Source organism: Podarcis cretensis (genome assembly GCF_951804945.1).
Source record: "Podarcis cretensis genome assembly, chromosome: Z".
NCBI classification, from domain to species: Eukaryota; Metazoa; Chordata; class Lepidosauria; order Squamata; family Lacertidae; genus Podarcis; species Podarcis cretensis.
The window spans coordinates 20,170,928-20,191,481 of NC_137184.1; the positions used below are offsets into that span (position 1 = coordinate 20,170,928).

General features: G+C 44.7%; 1 protein-coding gene across 2 annotated transcripts in view; it reads left to right on the top strand.

Annotated features, from left to right (window-relative positions):
• The window catches only part of AR (androgen receptor), a 251,429-nt gene that overhangs the window by 42,677 nt on the left and 188,198 nt on the right, over window positions 1-20,554 (top strand). The window contains exon 1 of one of the 2 annotated variants that reach the window (XM_079961279.1): window positions 1,503-1,681. The exons of the other annotated variant lie outside the window; for it this stretch is intronic. Within the exon in view, the coding sequence (XP_079817405.1) occupies window positions 1,518-1,681 (164 nt within the window). The 5' untranslated portion in view covers window positions 1,503-1,517. Of the gene's footprint in view, window positions 1-1,502; window positions 1,682-20,554 lie in introns of those variants that run through there. 2 annotated transcript variants of the gene reach the window in all.

Here is a 20,554-nt window from a genome sequence, read left to right on the forward strand (position 1 = left end):
ACTCTCTGCAATGCAGGAATTACAGCTAAAGCATCCCTGACAGGTAGCCATCCAACCTGTTTAAAAACCTCCAATGAAGGAGAGTCCACCGCCTTTTGAGGCAGTCCGTTCCATTGTTGAATGGCTCTTGCCATCAGAAATTTCTTCCTGATGTTTAGTTAGAATCTTCTTTCTTGCCATTTGAACCCATTGGTTTGAGTCCTGCCTTGTGGGGTAGAAGAACACAAGCTTGCTCTGTTTTCCATGGGACAGCCCTTCAGATAAGGTGGACAGCATATCACATCTCAGTCTTTTCCCTGGAGAGCTTCTGCTAGTCATTGGGCTTCACGGAGCCATGGTGTGAAGGCAGCACCCTACATTTCTAAGTACACCCTCCTATTTAATATAAAGAAGTGTGTGTCCCAGTTTTCAGTTGCTTGGGGAATCCTAACGAGTGCACGTGCATTGATAAATAAGGGAATTATCTGCCCATTGCCTAGCAAATAGTAAATTTCTGCTCCAAATCCAGCAACATACCTTCTCAACTACTGTAACACTGCCTTTGAAAAGTGCCTAGAAACTCCAACTGGCTCAGAGAGCTGCAGCCAGACTGTTGACTTTGGCTGGTTATAGGAAGTAGATGACTCCCTTGCTGCAATTTAAAGGGCTGGTTATGAGCTATAAAGCCCTAAGAGGCTTAGGTCAGGACTCTGGAAAACTGTATTCCCTCATATGAATCTGCCTGAGCTTTGAAATCTTTAGAGGAGGCCTTTCTCTCTGTCCCACCCCCTCCCCTCACAGGCACAATTGGTGGGGATGTGGGACAGAGCCTTCTTCGTGGCTGCTCCGTGGTAACTTAGGAACTCCCTTCTTAAAGAAGCCAGACTTGCTCCTTCCTGGCTGTCCTTGTGCCAGCTGGTGAAGACCGTTTTATTCTGACAGGACTTTGGGAATTGGCTGCTTTTAATGAAAGAGTCGGTGCTGTGATGTTATGTGCATTTTAATAGATTTGCTTTATACTTTATTGTTTTAATTTGATTAGAGTTCAGTTACTTTTAAACTATTATGTTTTATATCTTTTTAGCTTTTTGTATTTTATCTGTGTTTGTTTAAAATTGCGTCAGCTGCTTTAAGTTGCAGTGTGGGGGAAAGGTGGGATAAAAATAAATACAATTTTTTATTATTATTATTTCCTGCAGGTAAAAGACGCGGTTTACTAATAGTACTATACTATAGTAATACTATTATTACTGTACCATGCCTTTTTCCTATATAGGGACTCATTACCGTAAAACCACCCCCCTCATTATAAAGAGGCAGTTCCCCAAAGACTGTTGGAATAAGAAGGTTTTCACCAGCCAATGGAAGAACAAAGCAAGACTGGCTTTGCCAGGAAGTGAGTTCCAAAGGTACTCCCTTATTGCACAAACAGGGTTCTGTTAACTGGAGGGCCCAACCCACTCACTTTGATGGAAGCAGGTCCACATGCACAAAGCTTGCTGCTCACACATTTCTGCTTAATCAGTCAGTCAGAGTGAATGGGTTGCCCTTACACAAAGCTCCACCTGGTCTATGGAGCCACCTGTAGGCCTTCTTGCCATGGCAGCTGTACCTTTGCCTACAAACTTCACCACGATGCAGTCGAGACTGCTCTGATTCTCGCTGCTGTGAAACAACCTTTTCTCCCCATGACTTGTGGTGGGTGGGTAATTCTACACCAGATAAACCCAGCAGGGAAGTGCACTTTCTGTTTTCATTCTGTTCCCCCCCAGCCTCGTTTTACTCCTATTTATTCAAAGGCATTTCATCACATCAGGCTTAAAAGTCAAGCGTGCACTGTTTATTTTGGCATTACTAGTTACCAGCTCACATTGGAATTTAATTGCCTCGAATTAGCTGTGTTTGGGACAGGAGGAGAAGGGATCTCTCAGGATTGTCATGGGAAAGCGAGGAGCAGAACGTGATGCTGTGAATTTCCCACACCCTGCTTCTTAGAATTTTAGTACCTTAGGCTGTGAATGAGCTTCAGGGCCGAGTGGGGATTAGAAAACTGGTTTCTCCCAAGTCCTAGTGTGATACTCTACCCACTACAGTGGTACCTGGGGTTACATACGCTTCAGGTTACAGACTCCGCTAACCCAGAAATAGTACCTCATGTTAAGAACTTTGCTTCAGGATGAGAACAGAAATCGGGCTCCAGCAGCATGGCAGCAGCGGGAGGCCCCATTAGCTAAAGTGGTGCTTCAGGTTAAGAACAGTTTCAGGTTAAGAACGGACCTCTGGAATGAATTAAGTACTTAACTTGAGGTACCACTGTATATCATGTTGACTCCATTGACCCCCACTGACACATATTGCTTGGATACAATTGTGTAGCATGAATTGCCAGCACCTGGGGCAGGGCAAGTGGGAAGCTGGGGTGCATGCCAGGGGTGGGGCCTTCCCCTCTCAGGCACTTTCCTGCCTCCCTCCCTACTTGGTGGGCTGTGGCAGTGGCAGTATAGTCCTGCTCCCTCCCTCTTGGCAATGCCAGGCAGCACACCGGTAGCAGTCAGTGGCAAGGTGCAGGTGTGGAGGGCACACCAACGAGCACCCATGCTGGCTGAGCAAGCCCTCGCCTCTCAGCCAGCCCAGGCAGACATCCAAGGAGAAGGAGGCACCACCCAGCCCCAAAGGGCGAAGGCCCAGCCGGGGTGTGGACTTCCTCCCACAGCTCTGGAAGGAGCACAGCAGGGAGCCTGTTGTGGAGGCGTTTGGTTGCGCCTCTCATGATTTTGGCCCCCTGCTACACTACTGCTTGGTAACAATACTTACCGTAAATCTCACCTCCTGCCAGCCTTCTCCTCTGCCCCATATTTGTGGCATGCATCTAACAGCACTTGATTTATCAGGCTGGAGCAAGGTCCGCCAACACGTGTTGTGTTGCTTGGAAGAATTCAAAGTGCTGCATGTTGCTGCTACCACTGGAACCTTTCAGCTGTTTGCTGTCTCCTCTCTCGCCTTCCAAAGGTGGCTTAAGAATTAAAATTCACAGTGTAAAACTGAGTGGAGGGGTGAGCTTGCGGTCTGTGGGCCTGAAACCTTGTCTGAAATCCTGGAGAGCTGCTGCCAGCCAGGACAGACAGTGCTAAGGTAGAGAGACCAGTGGTTTGATTCAATATTAGGCAGCTTCCCATTTCATTCAGCTCCTTTTCTTTTTAAAACCGTAAGGACTAGAATCTTGATCTGTTTCTATGGGGAAGAGCTGTTCTCCAGTGCCTTGCATGCATAAGGTCCCAGCTTCAATCCTCAATGGCACCTTCTGGTAGAAATCCCCTGCCCCAGAAACCCTGGGGAGCTGCTGTCAGTCAGTGTTGAGACAGTCTTGAGCTAGATTGACAGGTTGAAGAAAGTGCCTTCTCGCCATAATGTGACCCCTGACATTATTGTGGTATTCCTTTCTGTTTTGGAAGCACTTGATTCTGCTGTCAGTGGTGCTGTAAAAAGAGTGAGGCATCTCATTCAGTGATGTTGCAAGGAGCAGCAGCACTGTGTATTTTTACCTCCTCTTTGCAATGCTGAGCTTCTCTGCAAAAGCTCAGTGCTGCAATAGTTGGGAAATCGCCTCCTCTTCTCTTCAGACTGTGCTATAGGAGTAGTAGATATTCTTGGAGGTGGCCTCATAAGAGAGGAAAAAGAGCCTGCTGGATTAGGCCAGTCCAGCATCCTTTTCTCACAGTGCCTCTTTTGGGAAAACTGTAAGCAAGAGCCCTCTCCCCTCTTGTGGTTTCCAGCAGCTGGTATTCAGAAGCATTGCTACCTCCAACGATGGAAGCAGAGCATAGCTATCAAGGCTAGTAGCCATCAATAGCCCTCTCCTCCTGCATGAACTTGTCTAAGCCTCTTTTAAAGCCATCCACATTATTGGCAGTCACTGTATTTCCATTTTCTCTCCCTCTGCCCCCATCTCATTTTGGGGAAGTTTATCCTTTTGACATAAAATCTGACCGCATTGGACACTTGGACACTCTCATGCATATTTAATTGAACAGCACTGTGGTCACTGGTACCAATTGGATTGACAACACTTATTGCACCAGGTCCTTTAGCTGTGATTACTGCATTGTGGGGTGTTGGACTAGAGGACCCTGGGGGGTGCCTCCCAGCCTTAAAATTCTATGATCCTATAAGTCTATCAGGTACTTGATCAAGAAGATTTGGCGGTTACATAGTAGAAGCTGGGGGTAGTAGCGCTGTGCTTCTTGATGTATAAACAATTCATATCCCATCTGCTTTCAAAACACGAATGCAAGGTGGCTTACAGCCACCATAAAGCCTCAAACAATATGAGCACGAAACCTATTAAGCCCACACCATAATAAATCACCAATTAACAACAGGAGCAGAAATCCTTTCAAGTAGCAAGAGGGTGTAATGGCAGGCAAGGCCACTGTAGCTTTCTGAAACCTGGGATGGGTCTTCCGCGAGCTAAATCACAAAATGAGAATCTGCCCACCTTTTTTCTGTTTGCATGAATGTGTGAAACTATCCTATTCCTGACCCCCACCCCCAGCTGACTGGAATGAGATTTGGAAGACGGGCAGCTTTCAGATTGCAAAAGGCAGTTTACAGTTTCTATTGTGGATAATACATTTTTCAATAAATGTGAGCAAACATTGGGTTACAAGGATTTTTTTAAAAGCCAAGCAGTTTTTGATTAGATTCTCCTCCTAATTGCCTTTTTATTTGGTCAGGAAAGGGCACTGGTAGATATTAATTATAAACCTCAGGTCTCAGCCAACTGTTTCCTTTCTCACACTAGGGACAAGCAATCCCAGGAGTGTCCTGGGATGAGAATTCTCACACTCTCTAGCTCCTGCAAATTGGTGTAAAGAGAGAGAATTTACACATATACATTGCCTCAGAGAGAGGAGAGCCCAGGGTCAGAAATGAGTTGGCTTTGTTTGCCCTTGTACAGCCTGCTGCAGCCTTTCCCAATCTGATGCCCTCCATGTTTTTGGACTCCAGAGCCCCCCAGCCCTCAGCCAGCATGGCGGTTTGATGCTGGGAGCTGTAGTACAAAGAATCTGGGGGGCACCAGCTTGCTAGAGGCTATCTTGTCCTTAAACAACTGTGTCTAGTTCTGGAGACAACAAGTTTAAAAATCTCCAAGGAAGGATAGTCCACCACCTCTCGTGAGAGTCTGTTCCACTGTCAAATGGCTCTTACCACCATAAAGCTCTTCCTCATGTTTAGTCAGAATCTCCTTTCTTGTACTTTGAATTTGATGGTTTGAGTCCTACCCTCCAGAAAACAAGCTTACTCCACCTTACACGTGAAAACCCTTCAGATATTTGAAGATCATATTTCCTCTCGATCTCCTCTTTTCAAAGTTAAAGATATCCAACTCCCTCAACCATTCCTCCTAAGGCTTGGTTCCCAGACCCTTGATCATCTTGGTTGCCCTCCACTGCACATTCTATGATTCTGTGTTCCAAGTGGTCAATTCTCTTCCTAAATTGTAATGCTCAGAACACAGGACCTCCAGTGGGGTAGACCGGTGGGGTCTACCCAAGGCAGAATAAATGATACTATTTCCTTTGATCTGGATACTGGACTTCTGTTGATGCAGCCTGTCACCACACTAGCTTTTTCTTGCTGCTGCATGACACTGTTGACTCATGTTAAGCTCTTGGCATGCTAAGACCCTGAGATCCTAGGGCCCCACAATCATGATGGAGAATTTTGAAAGGAAATTCTGCTTCTTTTCCTTGAGGGATGAGAAACATAAAAATATCTCAGAAATGCAGTGTCTTTGGGTACTTTTTGTACCCAAGGCTCTAGCTTGTCACAATGCTTGAAAGGCTACTAACATGAATTTGCTTCTAGGTGTTCTCTTTAACATGTAGATGTTGGTAAGGGCACAGCAAGTGTGCATTTTGTGTGGGGTGGAGAGGATGAGCAAATGGCCCTAATGAGGGCTGGAAAAAAAGGAAGATGCCTCGGTCCTGTATACCTGAAGGAACATCTCCACCCCCATCGTTCGTTCCACCTCCGAGGGCCTTCTGGTGGTTCCCTCACTGTGAGAAGTGCAGTTCCAGTGAACCAGGTAGAGGCCCTTCTCAGTAGTCATGCCTGCCTTGTAGAATGCCCTCCTGTCAGATGTCAAAGAGATATAGGACTTATAGAAGACATCTGAATGTAGCCCTGTATGTAAAGGTAAAGGACCCCTGGCAGTTAAGTCCAGTTGCGAACGACTCTGGGGTTGTGGCGCTCATCTCGCTTTACAGGCCGAGGGAGCCAGTGTTTGTCCACAGACAGTTTTTTCCGGGTCATGTGGCCAGCATGGAAGTTTTTAATGCATGATGTTTTGCTGTGTTTCTATAATTTGCTGGAAGTCACCCAAAATGGGTGGCATATAGATAAACTAACAGCAACAACAACAAAAAGAAGAGATCTTTCTGGACTGTGCTCTAATTTTTTAAACAGCTGACCTTCCTGAGTATTTCTGGACCCTGCAGTGGCTACACAATATGTTGTGGACTCTGACAGTGTAATGTGGGATTTGTATAATAGCTACTAGGGCGGCAAAACACTACCATCTTCCTGTTCCAAATACTGTTGTTCTGAATTGCAAATAAGTGCAATTCCTCTTCTCCAAAGTGATCTCATTTATCTAGTCAGCACACAGGGAAGGATGTAATGGAAGGACGTGCATGTAATGTATTTCTGAAATCATATTTGGGACTGAGACTGAGAGCAGCAGCTCATGAAAGCTAGGAAAGGTGGCCTGCAGCTTGTGTAAAAAGAGCCTTCAAGACTGGGGTGGGGGAAATAAAGGGATAGAGTAGGGTTCAAATACCCAACTCAACCATGAAGCTCACTGGATGTGATCTTCGGGGCTGGTCACTCCCTCTCTCAACCTGCCTCACAGGGTTGCTGTACTTTTATCTACACACATTTTCAGCTTTTCTTCTTAAAACATCTTGTTCCCCATCCCCCCCAAAACCTGCCTCTTTCTCCCTCCACCAGTAAGTATAAAAACATTTTAAATGACTATCCCAACAAATTCAAATACTTCCGGAAGTAAATAATCACATTTGTATATGGAAGCATAATACTAAAACACGTACTGAAATATTGTTTAAATGAATGAATAAATTTCAACAAGATAAGTTTAATGGTTAATACAAATTTATATGAAAAAGGTTTTTTTAAGGCCAAACCTTCCCATCTTCTGCAGTTCCTGCAATGGAGCATCTGATTCTAAGCGTTTGTACAGAAGAGCATATGGAGATCCCTAACATCCTTTGCAGACTGCAATACCTCCTCATTCTTTGTGAAGAGGAAGACACACCTTGAGTGTGCTGTGCTCATCTTGATGTCCTTGCAAGGAAGAAATCCAAAACGCTTCTCGAATATCCATAATGGAATTATTCCATAGATCCATGAAAGAATATCTATACTGGATTTTGTGCGACATTCAGACTTCTCTTTCTGAAGTTTTCCAAGTGGTATAACCGTACTCCCTTAGGTCCTGTGCTAGCATTGCAAAACCTTCAGGATTGTGGTCTCGTTATGGGATTGCATTGCATGCCAGAACAGTTCTGCAATATATGCAACAGCTTGCCCCACTCCCTTAATCCTGATGGTTGGGAAGAGATAAGGAATTTGGACAGAGGTGCATTTGCCAAACAGAGTAAACAAGTGCAGAAGAGTGGTAACAGCTCCTAACAAACATTTCAGTATTCAGTGATGTTTAACATTAGGCTCAAGAAGTGCTACAACTTTGTTTAAAAACTTCTGTTTCATTCACCAGGCAAGCCTTTATGTAGTTTCTATTAATCTTTTGGCAAGCGATCAGTCCCGGAATTTGAATCTTGAATGAGTTTCAAGAATAAACACCTAAAGGAGGGAAAGAAGAACTGGTGTAGCGTTTTGAATGTTAGACTAGCACCTGGGAGACCAGGTTTCACTTTCCTTCTCAGTCATAAAGCCCATCAGGCTTCGCCTAACCTTCCTCACAGGGTGGTTGTGAGGATAAAAAGTGGAGGTGGTGAACGATGTACCATACTTTATGCTGAGCTCCTTTGAAGAAATTTGAGATATGAATGAAACATTAAACATAAGAGTGCAGTTCCATTTGAGTATGCCAAGTAGCCATGGAGTGTAGAGGAAGATAATTGAAAAGAAAGTCGGGTGGGAGGGAAGGAGCAGAATCTCTTGCTTTGTGGGGAAATGGCTGCCTAGAATCCGGAACCAGGGACTCTGCTTTTTGAAGGAAGGACACACTACAACATTTGTTTTGCAGGACTCACTTACACTTTGTAATTTTATTTTTATTTTTGAACTAGATAGCAAATTTTAAAACTTGTGGGAAGTAATCATGCTTAGGGTTTCTTATGCCAGTGCTTCTCAAATGTTATGAAATTATCCCAGATCCTGCAAACCCTACCCAGTTTTGGAATCTTGCTGTGTGTAAACATTGCAGGGGGGTTGGACTAGATGATCCTCAGGGTCCCCTCTAACTATGATTATACAATTCTATAAATGCAACAAGTAAGTCTGTCTGTCAGTCAGATGCATTGGGATAGTACCAGGCTGCCAAAGGCTGGTCTACCCTGCAACTCTCTTTTTTATTTTTATGAACAGCAGTGTGTGTGTGTGTGTGTGTGTGTGTGTGTGTGTGTGTAATCATAGAATCATAGAATTGTAGAGTTGGAAGGGACCATAAGAGTCATCTAGTCCAACCCCCCTGCATTGCAGATTTTTTTTTGCCCAATGTGGGGCTCGAACCCACAACCCTGAGATGAAGAGTCTCATGCTCTACCCACACATGTCAAAAAATCTACTGAAGACAAATGAAGCCTAAATGGTAGAGCTTTTTATACAATTATTATCTCCTTTTTATCCCACCTTCCTTCCAAGGAGCTGAAGGTGTGGTGCACATGGTCCTCCACCTCTTCATTTCATCCACACAACAACTCTGTGAGGTAGGTTAAGCTGTCACTCAGTTGAGCTTCATGGCTGAGGGGGGATTTAACTGTCTTCTTCCAGGTCATAGCCTGGCATTATAATCACTGTGCCACACCAGCTGTTTGTTGGTGGGTGTTGTTGCAGACAGCGTTCTCTTGCCATGTTGTCAAAGGGGGCCCCCACCATCACCAGGGACCAGAAACTTGCAAAATATCCCATATCAAGTAAGCACCCATTGTTTTTGATTCTTCATGCCTAGGTAGTTTAGAAAGGAAAATATTACTTGAAGTAAAAACATCCCAATGAGCAGGCTCTTTTTTGGGGATTCTGTGTTTTCTGTTTTCTCTCCTCCCATTACTATAAGAACAACCACAGAGTATCCCGAAGGCAAGGAAAATGATTAAAGTCAGTTAAATTGGCCAGAGGAGAATCCTGTAGTTTCTTGCATGAGAAAGTGTGCAAAAGAGGATTGTGCTTTACCCAACTGGTTTGACTCCTTGCATTAAATATTACTTAATCCGCCCACTCAAGGCAGTTTGAGGCTTGCTCGAGGCACGGCTAATAATATCCCAAGCTCCAGATAGCATTTAGCCCTCTCCGCTCCGTGATGTGTACTGATTTGAACACGATACTCTGCCCACCTGTATGACCCTTGTGCCTAGGATAAGGTTACCAGAGTTCCCTGTTTCCTGGGGACAGTCCCTGGATTTACAGATCAGTCCCCAGACAAAATTCTGTCATTCCTACTGAAGTTGAAAAGTGTCCCCAGATTCATTTAAAAAAATCTTGTAACCTTAGACTAGGAGTCCAGGCCCACAAGAAGAAGAAGAGGAGGAGGAGGAGGAGGAGGAGTTTGGATTTGATACTCCACTTTATCACTACCCGAAGGAGTCTCAAAGCAGCTAACATTCTCCTTTCCCTTCCTCCCTCACAACAAACACTCTGTGAGGTGAGTGGGGCTGAGAGACTTCAAAGAAGTGTGACTGGCCCAAGGTCACCCAGCAGCTGCATGTGGAGGAGCGGGGAAGCAACAGGTCTATGATTTGTTAGCTGAGATTCCTGCATTGCTGTGAACTGGACTAGGTGACTCTTTGTGCTCCTTCCATCTCTATAATGCAATGCTGTGAGACCCTGGGACCCTTTAGCTCGGTTGCAAACCTCTTTGAGTGTGGTGTGCTTGAAAGCTCTCCAACCTCACTAGGGTCAGGAAGGTTCTGGGGTGTGTGGCCCAACTGGACTATATATTTCAAGTAGTATCATACCACTTTAAACAGCCATGGCTTCCTCCAAAACATCCTGGGGATTGTAGTTTGTTGAGGATAGTTAGAGTTGTTAGGAGACCCCCTCCCCCAATTCCTTCCCCAAGTCAGCAGTTTCAAAAGTGGTTTAACACTTAACATATTTGTCTGGTTAGCCAGTTCCTGGACAGGGACAGCTGGGCCAATGTAGGACATGCATTGGTAACCTCAAAGCTGGATTACTGCAATGAGCTCTATGTGGTACTGCCCTTGGGCCCGTTTAGAAGCTCCAGCTGGGGCAGAATGCTGCAGCCAGATTGCTGATGGGAGCTTCAGGCTGAGGACAATTGACGCCATCTTTGAAACAGCTGCACTGGCTGCCCATCTCTTACCGAGCTAGGCTAAAGTTCCTTGTATTAAGTTACAAAGACCTGAACATCTTAGGCCCAGGGTACCTCAGGGATTGCCTGAATCCTCATCCCCCAGCTTGAGATCATTTGCAGGAGCATCGCTGGTCAATCTCTTAAGTTGGCGAGGCTCATTTGACAAGTACCAATTGATCAGTATGACATCAATATCAGGAAAGGTTCTAGAACAGATCATTAAATGGTGGGTCTGTGAGCATCAAGAAAAGGAAGCTGTGATTACTAAGACCCAGCATGGGTTTCTCAAAAACAAGTCATGCCAAACAAATCTCATCTTTTTTTCCTTTTTTTTGGCAGAGTTACTTTCATCTCCATTGGTCTGCCTCTGCTATTGGTTTCCAGCCACTGCTATTTTGAAGCATGAGGCAGACCATAACCATCATAGCTAGCAGTCGTTGATAGCCTTATCACCTGCCATGAATTTGTTCCGTCTTTTAAAGCCATCTGCTCTAGTAGCCATCCTTGCCTCCTGTGGGAGTGAGTTCCATAGGTTAACTAGGTGCTGTGTGAAGAACGACTTCCTTTTATCTGTCCTGAATCTTCCCAACACTCAGCTTCATTGGGTGTCCATAAGTTCTAGAGTTATGTTAGAGGGAGGAAAAACTCTTCTCTATCGACTTTGCCAGGCATAATTCTGTAGGCTTTTCCTAAGTTTCCTTAAACTAAGAATTCTGTCCCAAATGCTACAACCCTTATTCTTAAGGGAGATGCTCCATCTCTTATGCAGAATTAGCTCTCAGTATTCTCCATCATGACAGGGACGCAGGTGGCGCTGTGGGTTAAAGCCTCAGCGCCTAGGGCTTGCCGATCGAAAGGTCGGCGGTTCGAATCCCTGCGGCGGGGTGCACTCCCGCTGCTCGGTCCCAGCGCCTGCCAACCTAGCAGTTCGAAAGCACCTCCGGGTGCAAGTAGATAAATAGGGACCGCTTACCAGCGGGAAGGTAAACGGCGTTTCCGTGTGCGGCTCTGGCTCGCCAGAGCAGCGATGTCACGCTGGCCACGTGACCCGGAAGTGTCTCCGGACAGCACTGGCCCCCGGCCTCTTAAGTGAGATGGGCGCACAACCCCAGAGTCTGTCAAGACTGGCCCGTACGGGCAGGGGTACCTTTACCTTTACCTTTATTCTCCATCATTGGGGGGGGGGGAGCTGCCATAAAGGTGGAAGGTGGTGGACTCTCTTTTATTGAAGGTTTTCAATATGTCTGATGCTCAAGCTTCCTGAGTCTCCCAACATTCAGCTCCCCTTAGATCCCAATATTTTGTCGGCATTATAGTTTTGGGGGGGAGATATTTCCACGGTAGGATGTGAAAGAGGTTTGTAAAATTGTGCATTATTTGAATAGGAAGTTTTTCTAAAGTTGCAACTACAGTATATGAGTGTTTCCTTAGTTAGTTGTGTGTGTCGTCGTGTCCCCCCCCCCCCCCCCGCTATTCTCCAGCCTCGAGGACTTTTATCTTGTGTATCAGTTGTTGTTTTTTATTTTAGAGGGAGGTGGTCTTCAGGCTAAACAGAAAAAGCTTTTTAGGTTCATCTTTTCCAGGCAGGGCATAATTAGCTGGCAGAATCCTTAGTCACAACATATTAATTACATGATTGCATTTGTGACTCACTTCCTCCGAAACATCTCATAGAAATTTAACAGCAAAAAGGATTTTGAATCCAAAACAGACACATTCTGGGGTAAAAGAAAATATCCACTTAAAGAGCTTGTTGGGGGAAAAGGATTCAGGAAGCAACAGCGAGATAATCAAGATGACGCTTGCCTGATACGTAAAAGGAGGGAGTTGTGGCATACTGTGGGTTGCTGGCACCCAGGGCAGGGCAAGTGTTGCAGCCCCCTGGTGGACTGGGCAGATGGGGGGCACACACAGAGCCCACATGGCTGCCAGCGCTGGTGGTCACACACCTTTTTAGCTTGTGAGGTCACTTAGGCTGAGAGTGACTGGCCAAGGTCAGAAATCTTAGGCACTGCAAACCAAATGAGATAAAAAACTCAACCTGGGAGGACAGTTATTTATGCTTCTTAAAACATTTGCTAAGTTTTGAACTTCCATGTTCCAGTTCTGGATCAAGTGACCATGTTCAGTAACATTGGGAACCCAATAAATAATTGAGATTTATTATCACATTGGTTTGGGTGGGAAGATGTGGGAAACCCATGATGACATCTTGGATCAACCTTGAAACTCAGTAGAACTGAATGTTACTGAAATGTCTTATTGGTCCTGGTTTTTGCTAGATTTTATCGCCGAGCTGTTTGATAATTAACAGTTTTGTGTTTTCATGTTAGCTGCCGTGGTAGGATTAAAAATATGTTAACTAACTACAAGTGTGTGGGGAAACTGGGTGTAATGGCAATTTGTCTACTTATTAAGACCTTAAGATGTATTGTTGTTATTATTAATTTGCATTCATATACCACATTTTTCTCTCCAAGGTTGCTTCTTTCTTCATCTTTGGCTGTCACTCATAGCCGAGTAAGATTGTCTTCCGTGAAAACGGTCTTAGCAGTGAGTCTGTAAGTGACTGTGGAGGCCAATTCTGGATCCACACGTCCTTCCACAGTGGGTACATAGGTTTCTGGGCGGGAGTTGATCATGTTGAGGGTTTGCCAAATGTGCCTTCCTCTTGGTTCTTCCCCTCTTCATTTAATCCCCTCAACAACCCTGTGAGCAGTCCCACGATAAATGGGAAAGGTGACTCTTTTCCCAACAGTTCTGAGAAGATTGTGATGCCATATGGGCAGTTTGCACTGGTGTGCAGTGCCATCTATGTAGGATTTCCATAAAACACTCCCTCATGTAAGCTAAGACTGGCTTGTATGCGGGATGGGGGGAAAAACAATGTTTTTTTTTTTTTTAATTAAATCAGAATTTTTTAAAATTTTAATTGGATTTTTAAAATAAAATGCTTTTGGAGGAGAAATCTTCCTATAGTTTTCTATTTAAGTTACATTATAATCCAAAAGCTATTCATCAGGAAATAAGGATTTGTTTTAAGTTTTTCATGTGTGCTAAAATAAGTTTATCATGCTATAATGTTATTGATTTAGTTAAATAAATTGTTAAAATTGTTATTAAGGAAATGATTATTTTTCTCCTTTCAATAAAGTACAGCAGAAAAGCTGTCCAAATATAAACAGTTAACTTGTTAAACCTCAACAAGTCGGTCTTTATATTTCTAATAGTATAACCAAATCAGTAATTTTTGATATAACTGTAAAAACTACTCTGAAAATTTATTATTCCAAAAATGAAACATTCATCTGGTTGTAAATATTAAGATTATACCAGCAAGAATGTCTTTATTTATTTAAATCAAGTCTTACTGACTAGTGATTTAAATCATGATTTAAATCGTGATTTAAATAAAATTCACCCTTCCTGTAAGGTTTAGAAACTTCAGATGAATGTAGTGCACACCATTTAGAACCTGTTACAGGCAGCAACCATTTCAGATGCATCCAATATGTGCATGATTGGACACATATCTCACAGGACCCAGAAGTGACCCAAAACCATCACAAAAAGGGGCAGGGACGAGACAGGGTGTTTGCAGGCTTTTTAAATGGTGTTTCAAATATACGTGATTTCATTTAAATGCACAGTGCCTTGGAACTTAGCCCCTGCACAAACAGGGAGTTGCCTGTATTTGTATGTGCAGGTCTTTCTCTCATGTGAATCCATCAAAACCAGCACTCTGGCTGAAAGGGCAACTGCCATTCCTCATATTGGATGGAGTTGGGGCCAGCACACTGGGGAGCCACTAGCTGTCAAGCAACTCAGTCTCTAGTTTTAGCAGGGAGGTGCTTCCCTGCCCACTCTGGATCAGCAGCCAGGGAAGCTTGAAACAGGTTTTGGAGGTTTGGTAGAACTCCACACACCTGACTGGAGAGCAGGGTGTCAGGCACCTGTTAGGGGGTTCTTAGGCTGTTCTTGGAATCTTCCAAGTCCTGCAGCTGCTGCAACCTCAGGCACAGGGTTTATCCACATTTACCTTTTGCCCTGCTCTATCCAACCACAGGTCCATGTCTAAAAACTCCATGCCTGAATGTTGTTGTTGTTTTGCCTCGAGATTTCTCTGCAGAAACCCACTTTATAGCACTCGGTCGAAGCAAATGTCAATTCAGGTTTTCCCAATTGAGTTTTAAACAGTGGGGTTTCACAGATAAAGCTCAGAGCAAAAAAAGAAAGAGGTGTGTGTGCTTGGACACAGAGCTTTAAATTGTGGTCCTGTGCCTGGAAAGAATGGAGGAAAGGTACACACACACACACACACACACACATACCGGGATGCTGGAAGAGTTTTTGGCTGGGATGGATGGTTTTGGTTTGTCTGCCTTCTTAAGCCAACCAATTTAATTTGCACTTCCTAAACTTATGGAATTGCATGCGATTATCCTTCAGGTCTCACGCTTTTCCAAGTGGAGAAAGTGGATAGAGAAATGTTTCCTGCCCTCTCTCTCATAACACTAGAACTCCTGAACATCCAACAGAGCCGCATGATGGGAGATTCAGGATGGTTTGGGGGAGTACTTCTTCATGAAGTGCAGAGTTAAAATTTTGGAACTCATTCCCACAGGTGGTGGTAGCACAGCCACCAGCTTAGAGGCTTTGAAAGAGAATCGAACAAATACATGGAGGAGGAGGAGGACTGCTAGTCAATGACAGCTAGTCATAATGGATGCTATGCTGTGCTGTCATGGTCAGAGGCAGCAGTGCTTCTGAATACCAATTGCTGGAAACTATTGGAGGGGAAAGTGCTGTTGTGCTCAAATCCTGCCTGGAGGCTTCCCATTGGGGCATCTGGGTGGTGATTGTGAAGAGAGGATGTTGGACTAGATGGGCGATTGGCCTGATCCAACAAGCTCTTCTGATTCTGTAAGAAGTGGCTTACAGATTTGAGTTGCTTGGATACCTTTTAGGTAACAAGCAACTAAGACTTTTAATTGATGAGGATGCCTTACACCACAAATCCATATATGCTTGTGTCAGGGAACTGACATCAGAGCGAGAGGCGGAGGCAGGGCTCCAGAGCGATGCCGGAGAGGGGACCAGCAGGGGGGAAGGAATTCAGCGTAACACCAGTAGAGAAGAGAGGGATACGGAGGATTTGGAGACAGGTCTCCAAGACCCTTCACCAGAGACTAGTGGAGAGAGTGCGAACACACCTCTGCCTTCCCCTTACTTGCGCAGACGCGTTCCGCGCAGGGAAAGTAGGAGGAGACTTGGCGTCAAACAGCTCTTATGCTGGAAAAGGTTTAAGAAACGCCCACTGACGGATTCTGCGAGTGACTGACCGGTCACGGAGTGTGAGCTGGCAGCCAAAGCACGGTTGCCCAGGCAATCTAACCAAAACGGAAGGCAACTTACGCACAAGTAACCCCTTACAATCATTACAGCTTGTGTTTGCTGGGTAACGACTCCCATCAGCCACCTGTGGGCTTTTGGCTAGATAGAGGTTGGGAGCCTCTTAAACACCATGCTCTTGTGAAAGGTGACATGGAAATGACCAAGTGCAGATAATGACCTCCTGTTATAATGCTGTGTTGTAAGATTGATTTTAGCTCCATTAATTACAAACCCCGATATTTGGATTCCCCTCCAAACTGGTGCCAAAATTTTGCAGTTGTTTTGCAGTGTGAACTCAGAATTTTGCAGTGCCCCCAAATGGAGTAATTGATACTCAACCTGAGGGATACACTCAAAAATACAACATATCCCAATTCACCCCAAGCCAGTGCCAGAGTTTTGCAGTGGTTTTGCAGTTCAGACCCCACAGTTTTCAGCACCCCATAAAAAGTACAGTACTGTAAGAAGCAATACATCAAACTGTGGTTACTGCAGACCAATGCCAAAGTTTTGCAATCATTTTGCAGCATCCTGAAAACTGTGATCTACTCAGCATGTGGACTTCCTGGTTTCTTCAAATCCAATCCAGTTACCTGCAGAGCCATCTCCTCTTAAATTATTTCTTGAAATGTCCGTTCAGATGGGATAAGAGCTTGAGTTCAACTTGAAAGTGCAAGAAAAGAAGATTAGAAAATGTGACAAAAGTGCTAACTCCACAATCATATTGAATAAACCCCCTGTGTGAATGCAGGCATACCCACCTCAAATTCCTGGCCATTCAGTTACAGATCTTAACGTCATAAACCTCAGAAACACAAAAGTTTAAATTCCAAATTATCTCAGGATAGTACAGAACTCCAATTAGGCTAAAAAGAATATCAATAAAATGATGGTTTATAAATGTTTGTTGTAAAATTTGTTGTTATTATTTAAAATTCATTTCTTGTGTGTGGACACAGACATATGAAGTTGGCCGTGACCAACGAAAAATTATGCCATAATAAAAACAGTTTTTAATGTCCCACAGACAATCTGATGTTTATTCATGGCGATAGTGCAATGTGGGAATTTGAGTGCTCTTAACCATATTGTCCTTAACTGGGACCCCCAGTTTGCTTTATTATTTACTGTGCTTTTTGAGACTCGCTGCAAAATGTAGTGTTTACGCTGCAGAACGGTGCAAAACAATTGCAAAACTTAAGCACCAGTTTCGAGTGAATTTGCCAAATCCGCTCCACTTCCCAGTGGGGAGGAGTTGCGGTGGACCATGTGGCCACCCACTCCCCACCGGGGGCAGGGGACTCTGTCTCCCGTTGCCTGGGGGATCCCAGCCATGTCAGAGCCCGGCCAGCCAACCCGCTGGCCAGGGCCATTTAAACGGAGGAGCGAGCCAGAGGACTTCCTCTTTGGCTCGCTTGGTTAAAGATGTGAGGGTATTTGGCAGTGAGCCTTTGGGGCTCTTGTGGCAGTTAGGCGTTGTTTGGCCTTGTGTGGAGGAGGGGAGGTGTGGCCATCACCTGCCCCTCCATGCTTAAGAGTATTCCATTAAAGGAATCTGGGCGTGTTGATCTAGTCTGAAGCCCGGCTGCAGGGCTAAGGCCTTGACACGACCCCGAAGGGAACACCAGGGGGAGCTTGAGTTGGTTCGCATCAACATGGCTCCCTCTACCAGTGGCTTACCCTTACTGGACTTTCTGCACAATGGGCAGAAGTCAGATATAGTCAGGTCCAATCAATGCCTAAGCCAATACCGCTCACATTCTGTAATTTCAATAAAGTTGTGGCCAAAATTTACCCAATAACATAAACCTAATATCCGTGTCCTTGTGTGAGTTATTTCCAACGAGGGAGTGGCTGCGGGGTCTCGACACGCAAAGTTCTGTTTTTAGGTGATACCTATGACCCTTGGTTTAAGTATCAATTACTCAGCTGGGGGGGGGTGCGCTGCAAAATTCTGTGAAGCGGTTGCAAAACTTTGGCACTGGTTTGGAGGGGATCCCAGATTTTGGGGTTTGCAGTTAATGAAGCTACTAACTTCCATGAGGAAAAGCTGAAAAATTTCCCCTATTTGTAAATTCTCCTCTTGTTCCTGGGGAGAATAGACTTTTGCCTGAAGGACATCTAGTTCCCATTCAGAGGTAATTATGGAGTTAAGAGCATTTAATTGTAACTAAAAGATTTTCTCCAGCAAAGCATTATACTGCTCTCCCTTCAACTTGGTGTATGCTGTTGTGCACACCTCAGTGACGCAGGGTAATGTTGAGGCAGCCTGAAGGAACCTCTGACTCCCTCCCCCAGCTGAGCTCTTACCTGGCCCTCCATTGCAGCTCGTTTGTTCTATTACAATTATACCCCACCTTCGTCTCCAAGGAGCTCAAGGTGGAATATGTGGTTCTCCCCCTAGACTGAGAGAGAATGTGGCTCAAGGTCACATCCAGTGTGTTTAAAGACCAGTGAGGATTTTAAACCTCGTCTGCAGGGTCCTAGTCCTCATTTAATCCCCACAACAACCCTGCAAGGTAGGTTAGGCTGAGAGGCAGTGGCCAGCCCAAGGTGACCCAGTGAGCTCTATGGCTGAGTGGGGATTCTCTCTCAGATCCTAGTCTGACACTCTAACCACTACACGACACTTCCTCTCTCTTGTGGCTTTATTCCAAATATTGGGTGGGAGGCAGCTTTGCTGGGTTTACTCTGTGTCAAGCTTCTCATAGCAGACGGGCCCCGAAACTGCCTGTCTAGTAAGCAACTGAAAGCCAGTCAGTTATATAAAGCGAGTCGGTGCGCGTGCAATACTTTCAATTAACTTGTTATTTAACATCTCATTAAGCAATGAAATAATCTGGTGTCAAGGATGGAATGCTCCCTTTTAAACAGGAGCAAATCTCAACAATGAGATGGGAAAGGGAGGCAAAATACAGATGCCCCATCATTATCATTACAGTGGTACCTCGAGTTAGTACTTAATTCATTCCGGACATCCGTTCTTAACCTGAAACTGTTCTTAACCTGAAGCACCACTTTAACTAATGGGGCCTCCCGCTGCCGCCACGCCACCGGAACATGATTTCTGTTCTCATCCTGAAGCAAAATTCTTAACCCGAGGTACTATTTCTGGGTTAGCGGAGTCTGTAACCTGAAGCGTATGTAACCCGAGGTACCACTGTATTATTTTTTAGTAGTATTAACTTATTTATTGCCTGCCCTTCATTGTAAGGTCCCAGGGCGAGTTGCAGCATTAAAACCGAAATGTTAAAAAACCTTTAGAACAACTAGCATTCACTAAAATAAGGTGGGTCTAAAAAAACACCATACACCTCAAATGTCAAAGGCCAGGGAAAAGAGGTGTATCTTCAACATCCTCGGGAAGCTGTGGAGTGAAAGTGCCAAGTACACTTCTGTGGGAAGGAAGTTTCCCAGTTTAGGGGCCACCACAGAGAAGGCCCTCTCCGCCTGGGACATTCCCACCCCAAGCTTCTGAGAGTGGAAGACTACCAAGAGGTCCCCCCCCCATCTTTGCACCCAAGAGGGTCTGTAGGGAAAGATGTGGTCTTTCCGATATTTGAGGCCTGAGTTGTTTAGGGCTTTGAACACCAATGTGAGCACTTTCAGTTGGGCACAGAAACAAACTGGCAACAAGTGCAGCTGTTTCAGAACAAGACATGGGAATTAAATGAGATCTAAATGAAGCCTCAGCCAGGAATCTGGCTGCTCATTTTGGGCCAGCTGAAGTTTCTGAGTCATCTTCAGAGTTTCCTTCACTGGAGGTTTTCAAGCAGAAATAGGATGGCTACCCATCAGGAATTCTGTAGTTGAGATTCCTGCATTGCAGGGGCTTGGACTAGATGACTGTCAAGGTCTCTTTTAACTCTACAATTCTATGAATCTGTGAGTCTTCAAGGGCAGCCCCATATAGAGCACTCTGCAGTAATCCAATCACAAGGGTTCCTTTCCCCTTTTTAAAATCAAGCTCGTTTTTGATCTTATGCTGTTGTCTGTTACAGTGGTACCTCGGGTTAAGTACTTAATTCGTTCTGGAGGTCCGTTCTTAACCTGAAACTGTTCTTAACCTGAGGTACCACTTTAGCTAATGGGGCCTGCTGCTGCGCCACCGTCACGTGATTTCTGTTCTCATCTTGAAGCAAAGTTCTTAACCCAAGGTACTATTTCTGGGTTAGCGGATTAAATGAGGAGGAGAGCCATGTAAATCACCTCAAGCTCCATAGAGAAAAAGGTGGACTATAAATGTAGTTCATCAGTCAATAATTGCAAAGGGGCAATAGAGAATTGTTCTTTGAGTGAAACATGGATTGTGAGCTTCTGATTGTTCAAATATCAGAATTCTTGCATTCTGGGTTAGGAATATCACTTAATGGGGCCTTCCTTGAAATTCTGTATTCCCCACGGTTCTTTGGAAGAGTCAAAGGGATTGCATAATAAAAGTTTACATGACTCTGGGATAGCTCAGTCAGTAGAGCACTAGACTCTTAATCTCTAGGATTAAGAGAGGTTTCCAAAGTAGTTTACAAAAGACTGAAATGTATTGAAACGTGTAATCAATAGTATTGTTGTGAGTTTGGGAAGGGTCAGTCACGATGATGCCCTGAG